Source organism: Sitodiplosis mosellana, unplaced genomic scaffold (genome assembly GCF_009176505.1).
Source record: "Sitodiplosis mosellana isolate CC-2019 unplaced genomic scaffold, AAFC_SMos_1.0 Smas_scaffold_2, whole genome shotgun sequence".
Lineage (NCBI taxonomy): Eukaryota > Metazoa > Arthropoda > Insecta > Diptera > Cecidomyiidae > Sitodiplosis > Sitodiplosis mosellana.
In genome coordinates this window covers 6,809,642-6,816,941 of record NW_022595245.1, presented here as the reverse complement: position 1 = coordinate 6,816,941, position 7,300 = coordinate 6,809,642, and the positions used below count along the sequence as shown (strand labels likewise).

At 35.6% G+C, this 7,300-nt stretch overlaps 1 protein-coding gene and 1 pseudogene across 1 annotated transcript; both read right to left on the bottom strand.

Moving 5' to 3' along the window:
* Window positions 1–1,127: 1,127 nt before the first annotated feature.
* LOC129564887 (prolyl endopeptidase-like) lies at window positions 1,128–4,040 on the bottom strand (annotated as a pseudogene).
* A 142-nt stretch (window positions 4,041–4,182) lies between these two features.
* Window positions 4,183–7,241, bottom strand: LOC129564886 (prolyl endopeptidase-like). The gene is made up of 8 exons (XM_055439128.1): window positions 7,133–7,241; window positions 6,691–7,006; window positions 6,337–6,607; window positions 6,125–6,258; window positions 5,905–6,058; window positions 5,711–5,830; window positions 5,568–5,648; window positions 4,183–5,491 (listed from the first exon to the last, which is right to left on the bottom strand). Exons 1-8 carry the CDS (start codon window positions 7,191–7,193, stop codon window positions 4,430–4,432), a joined length of 2,199 nt encoding a protein of 732 aa, XP_055295103.1. The 5' UTR covers window positions 7,194–7,241; the 3' UTR covers window positions 4,183–4,429.
* Between the last annotated feature and the right edge of the window lie 59 nt (window positions 7,242–7,300).

The window sequence follows — 7,300 nt, the reverse complement described above, 5'->3', positions numbered from 1 at the left end:
AACATTGTTCATGATGCAAATTTAGTCCGTGACAACAGGCCAATCATTAGAGTGAACCGTCAATCTAAGAGAAATCATCAAATTTTCAATCCTCATACATCTAGAACGGACTACGGTCTGCATCGCAATCCAAAAATGCGAACACAACTACTCTATAATAGAAAATTCACCGACATTGACATTTTGAACCTAAGCAAAGTGCAATTCAAGAGTGCAATTAAAAATAGGATTTGATTTCGATTATTTTTCTTTTTTGCTCAGAAATTATAATTTATTCTTTATTTTTTTCTTTTCAATCATTATCGAGAATTCAATAATTTTTCTTTTATTCCAACTGAAATGTTTAAATGCTTTGATCAAAGTAACTATCAAAACTGTAAAAACAAACTATAGGTGATAAATTTAAAAGGGATTTTTCCTGTTATTTACACCTTTACTCAATAAAAAAAAAATAAAAAAAATAAAATAAAATAATAATTATTTATCAAAGCTGTCTTGTTCGAAATCTAGCTTTAACTGAACTGAGGAACTTTCAAACGGAGTTCCTATTTATATACCATGGCATTATGACGACCCATATAATGAGTTGAATTGTTCCAAGAAAAATAAATTCCCAAGCGTTAGTAGAATTTGAAACGAAAGTGTGAATATATTTTTATTTTGTGGGGCAGGTGGATTCGACTTTACCTAAAAGGTCCAAAAGTGTAGAACTCTGTGGTACTCATACGTTTTGAATAAGAATTCGATTTTTCTAAGAAATCATCAATAAATAATGGACGAACAAACAAACAAACATGTTCGCATACAAAAAAAAAAACACAAAAATTCAGTGGACAAAAAAAATGTTTTTATTCAAGTTTATCATAGATTGCGTGTTTTTAATCAGTCTCTATTTCAAAAAGTGGGTTTTTGTTTGCGACATTGGCATCGCAGTTTATCTTTATTGTACGAATTTCTTTCGCCTTGCATTTTAAATAAAAATTATGATGACACACGGTTTGAAATCTACGCATACATCCATGCGATTTTCAGTAGAGTGGAGCTGTCTATACGGAATTTATATATAGTCTAGTTTAGAAGCGGTTTTGGCGTTGAAAGATTCGTAGTTAACCAACACAAGCACAGAATATATGTTTCTCCGCCAAAACCGCTTCTAAACGTCAGACTATACATAATTCCGTATAGAGTCTATACTATAGACCGCTCCACTCTACTGAAAATCGCATAGATGTATTTGTAGATTTCAAACCGTGCACTGTGTGTTTTGTCGAAAAATTTAAAATTTAGTCGTAATTTGGTGTCAACTTTTCAATCATCAATGTCAATTGGAAGAGCTTGACATAAAAACGTATTGATATCAGTTTCTTCATTAATTTTCTTTGCAATTGGTTTGCCTGCACCATGGCCCGCCTTATTGTGAAATCTCAACAAAATTGGATTCTGTTGAAATTGATTGTTCCGAATAGCATATTGTAAAGTCGCAGTCAATTTCAATGTATGCAATGGACTGACACGATCATCGTGGTCAGCAGTTGTCATCAGTGTTGATGGATATTGATTTTGAGTGCTGTTTGGCGCATGTATATTATGCAGCGGTGAGTATTTGTAAGCATTTTCGAAGTAAATCTTTTCATCTGGAATGCCATAATCTGAAACCCATGAATGACCGATGGTAAATTTGTGGAAACGAAGCACATCCATCACACCGACTATAGCAGCGCCGAAGAGATCTGGTCGTTGATTGATACAAGCTGCAACGAGCAATCCACCATTTGAACCTCCTCTGATAGCGATCTTTTTCTTCGTAGTATATTTACTTTCGACCAAATATTCGGCTGCCGCTTGAAAATCATCGAAAACATTCTGTTTGTTGAATAAACGACCAGCATTGTACCACTTTATGCCGAATTCACCACCACCTCTGAGGTTCGGAATCGCCAAAATGCCGTTGAGAAAATACATGAAAAATAGATATGGCACACTGAATGATGGCAGAAGTGAAACGTTGAATCCTCCATAACCGTAGAGTAAACATGGACGAGGCTCCTTTGAACTAGCCCTTCTCTGCACAATGTACATAGGAATTTTCGTTCCATCATGACTTGGATAGAATACTTGTTCCATTTTAAAGTCATCTTTATCGAACCATTTTAAAGTCATCATATCGATAAATTATGCCCGGTGTTAGGTATGACTCAAAATGGTAGAAAACTTCCGAGTATTTCTTGCTACCACTGAATGCAACGATTTGACCAATTCCAATAGGAAACTTGCGAATCAATTTACCCGTCTCCAGAGAATGCACTTGCAATGTGCTCTAAAAATGAAAACTTTTAATAGATCGGTCGAAATGTTTGCATGAAAAAAGTGCTATACTTTTACATTCTGCATATATGAAATAACTATTTTATCACCATCAACGGCATGTGCCCATTTCAGCACATCGTTTGGGTCTTCCTGTAATGTAATCATTTCAATTGAATTGTGTACATTTCACATTACAAAGTACATTCGAGTTTAAAGCAGCTTTAAACGTTATCAAAACGTACCTCAACGAGTGTACTCCAATTATCTTCCGCAGAGTTATCGAAATCAATCACTACAAGGCGATAATTTGGTGCATTCAGTGTCGTGCGGAACACTGCCTTCGATCCAGTATTGGTGATGTACTGAAATATATGGTTTGAAAAATAAATTGAACAAAAATAATAGAATAGAAAACAAGATTAAAAACTAATTCTACTTACAAATAGTCCCATGTCGTATCCAGGATCGAAATTCGTTACAATCGGAGTGAGTGTAATTTTTCCGTTAATTGGACCATTCTTGTCTAAATCAGCAAAGTTCACAAAACTTTGTCCACCTGACACAATCAAGTATTTGCCACATGAACTCACCGTTGCCGATCTAATGATTGAAAAAATGTGTTAATGACAGCGAGTGCACATGAAAGGTTTTAAACAAATTTAAATGTTCTAATTTGCATACATAGTCCATCGTGGATTTTCTGGAAAGTCAACAACAAGAACGTCATTTTCTTGGGGTTCACCAACGCGGTGATAGTACAACTTTTGATTCACATTTATATTGTTTTCAGTACCATCTCCGTCTTGTTCATAACGCTAAAATTATTCCAAAATTTGTTGTTATAAGATGATAAAATGAAGAATATTATTATTAAGAAAGACTGTAATACCGTACGGTAGAAAATAGCCAAACACTTACGTTATAAAACAATCCTTTATTGTCATGCGTCCATGCTAACGATGTAAACTTAACTTGTCTCAAGAGATCAGGATAATCTTTGCCCGTTGCAATGTTACGAAATTTGATTTTCATCCAATCGGAACCTGATTCGCTCAAAGTGTATGCAAGAATACTTCCATCTTCGGAAAATTCTCTGTCTTGCAGAGAAATTGTGCCATCTTCGGACAATGTATTCGAATCGAGGAATACAGTTGGCTCATCGGTCAATGAACTCTGTTTGTACAGAATACTGCAATCGATTCGTACGTCCATCAAAGTTCAAATGGTTGTATCACATTTATATTACCTTTGATTATGTAGGCCAGTATTTTCGAAGAAAAAATAGTATTTTCCCTTGCGCTGTGGTACGCCGAATCTTGGGTAGTTCCAAATTTTGGTCAGTTTTTCATTTATCTTTTTCCAGTTATTGCCTTTCGCTAAGAATGATTGCGATAATTCGTTTTGAGCATCGATGAATTGCTTCGTCTCCTCCGAATAAGGATTTTCGAGACATCGATATGGATCGGCTAGTTTTGTTCCATGCAAATCATCGACCACACTTTCATTCCGTCGAGCATTTGGGTATACAATATCACGTATAATGTGGGCCGTTGTAAACTTCGCTAGAAATATTCAATGTAAAATTAAATTCGATTTTTTTTCTTCATGGAAATAATATCAAATGAAATGTACTGAATTAAATTTCAGAAATTTTACCAGCCGAAACAGCGATTAAGCAATGAGCTAGCAATAATATGAGCCGCATTTTTATCAAAATTGGTCAAAACTATTCCTGTTGGAAGTCTAGCTGCAACTGCAAAATGTTCAAGTGAAATTTGAACTTTTATATTCTGACGTTATCGCAATCGTTTATGAGTGTTATAGTTGGGAGTCCAGGAGAAAAAAGTGCGGCTTGAAAAAATGCCATTTTAAATGAGTTATCGTGCTCATATAAGTACTGATTTATTTTAAGAATTTAAACTTTACGATCTTATCTCTAAATCAAATAAAAACATTGGCATCACTTCAAATATGCAGTTAATCCTTATCGTACCATTTACATTTAAGTAGAATTTCATTTAGAAATGTTAATGACACTTTGGAATGTGTTACATTGCAACTTTCAAAAGTAATTCAACTGATATTGTTTTGTGTATCTTCTTAATAAAAAAAATAGCCTAAACTAAATGTCGATATCAATTTGAAGAGCTCGTTGCAAGAATGTGTAGATATCAGTTTCCTCTTCGATCTTCTTGGCAGTTGGTTTGCCGTCACCATGCCCTGCCTTGCTGTAAACTCTCAACAAAATTGGATTCTTCTGGAATTGGTTGTCTCTAACAGCATATTGCAGATTGGCAGCAAATTTCAACGAATGCAATGGACTGACGCGATCATCGTGATCACCAGTTAGAATTAATGTAGGTGGGTATTGGTTTTCGATTTTGTTTGGTGCGTGCACATTATGCAGCGGGGAATATTTGTAAATATTTTCAAAGTCAATCTTTTCATCTGGGTTTCCATAGTCTGAGATCCATGCACTACCGATTGTAAACTTGTGGAATCTAAGCATATCCATAACACCGACTTGAGGCACTGCGGCACCAAAGAGATCTGGTCGTTGATTGATACAAGCTCCAATGAGTAGTCCTCCATTTGAACGGCCATAAATTCCAATCTTTTTCTGTATCGTATACTTTTGTTCGACTAAATATTCGGCTGCCGTTTGGAAATCATCAAACACATTCTGTTTGTTGAGTAAACGACCTGCATCGTGCCATCTTTCACCGTATTCACCACCGCCACGGATGTTTGCAACTGCCAAAATGCCATCGAATGCATAGACAAAGAACAGAAATGGCACTTTGAATGATGGTTGTGTTGCAATATTGAATCCTCCATAGGCGTGCAGCAGACATGGTCTAGGCTTTTTAGCTTCGGTTTTTCGCTGCACAATAAACATAGGAATTTTTGTACCATCACGACTTGGATAGAATACTTGTTCCACTTTGAAGTCATTCTTATCGAATCCTTCCAAATTCAATTCAACTTCGCGCAACACAGTCGGCTCAATGTCGGGGTTCGAGAAGTCATATCGATAAATTGTTCCAGGCGTTAAAAATGACTCGAGTTGATAGAAAATTTCGGAATATTTTTTATCACCATTGAATGCAACGATTTGACCGATTTCAAGCGGCAACTTTCGAATCAATGCGCCCGATTTCAGGGAGTGCACTTGTAAAACGCTCTGGAAATTAAGAAGACGAATTGTTAAACAGACATTTATTTCAGTGGAAATTATTTCGCATTCGATTTCAACCTACCTTAACATCGTGAAGATAGTGAATTACAATTTTATCCTTATCAACACACTGCGCCCATGTTAAGACATCATTTGAGTTTTCCTATTTTCATGGAGAATTTTATGATTAAAATGTATGTGAATTTTAGTTTTGTCAAACCATACCTCAATAAGAGTAGTCCAACTTTTTTCCGCAAAGTTGTCGAAATCGATCACCACAAGGCGATAATTTGGTGCATTTTTGTTTGTACGAAACAATGCCTTTGATCCAGTATTAGTTATGTACTTGAATGAAAAAATGAATGGAATGAGAGTTAATAAAAATCACTTAAAGAAGGATGCGGATGCTTGCTGTTTACATGATAATCAGCCTCGAACTTCGTTACAATCGGTGTAAGTGGAATTTTTCCATTGATTGGGCCATTCTTCTGTAGGTCAGCATAATATAAGAGTTGATTACCTAATTCGGATATTACAATCAAATATTTGCCACAGGAACTCACTGTTGCCGATCTAAATGCAAAAAAAAGAACTAATTAATCATCGAGAATACGAATTCAAATCATTCTCATCACGTACATCAACCACGATGGATTGTCTAAGAATTCAACAACGAGAACGTCTTTTTCTTGTGGTTCGCCAACGCGATGATAGTACAACTTTTGGTTCTTGTTTGAATCGGTTTCAGATCCATCTCCGTTCTGATCATAGCGCTAAAGAAGAAAATTGTTGTCATAAGATGATAAAATGAATATCGTTTTTTGTACTGTAGAAAATGATCAAGCACTTACATTATAAAACAATCCCTTATTGTCATGTGTCCACGCTAACGATGTAAATTTAGCTCTTTGCAATAAGTCTGGATAATCTTCGCCCGATTCAACGTTACGAAATTTAATTTTCACCCAATCTGAACCAGATTCGCTGAGAGTGTACGCAAGTATACTTCCATCTTTTGAGAATGCTTTGCCTTGCAAAGAAATTGTACCATCATCGGACAATGTATTCGGATCCAAAAACACACTTGGCTCTTCATCCAATGAACTCTGTTTGTACAGAACACTGCAATTAATAAATTGGTTATTAGCTCTTAGCAGGCTCGATTAGCAGCGTTATTATAGTTGAAGAAAAGCAAACTTTTTTACTTCTGATTTTGTAGGCCAGAATTTTTGAAAGAAAAGTAGTATTTTCCCTTGCGCTGTGGTACGCCGAATTTTGGGTAGTTCCAAATGTTGGTCAGTTTTTCATTTATCTTCTTCCAATTATCGTTATTCTCTAGGAACGATTGTGATATTTTATTTTCATCATCGACATACTGTTTCGTCTCTTCCGAGTAAGGATCCTCAAGCCATCGATATGGATCGGCCACTTTTGTTCCATGTAAATCATCGACCACACTCTCATCTCGCCGGGCATTTGGATATGTAATATCACGAACAGTTTGATATGACTCAATCTTTGCTGTAAAATTCCAAAGCAATTGATCAACATTTTTTAACATAAATCATATTTATTAACTATTAACACGTATAACAACACACATTGAAAAAACCCAACCACAACGAACAAAAAAACACAAATAAATACCGGCCGAAACTACGACTAAACAGAAAGCTATCAATACGATAAGCCTCATTGTTTCATGCATAAGAACTTATCCGTCGACACTATTCTTGTCAAAAATCAAGTTATAACTGAGCTAACATTTCAAATCGAACTCCCAATATATATTGTGCCGTTATCTCGACCCCTTAT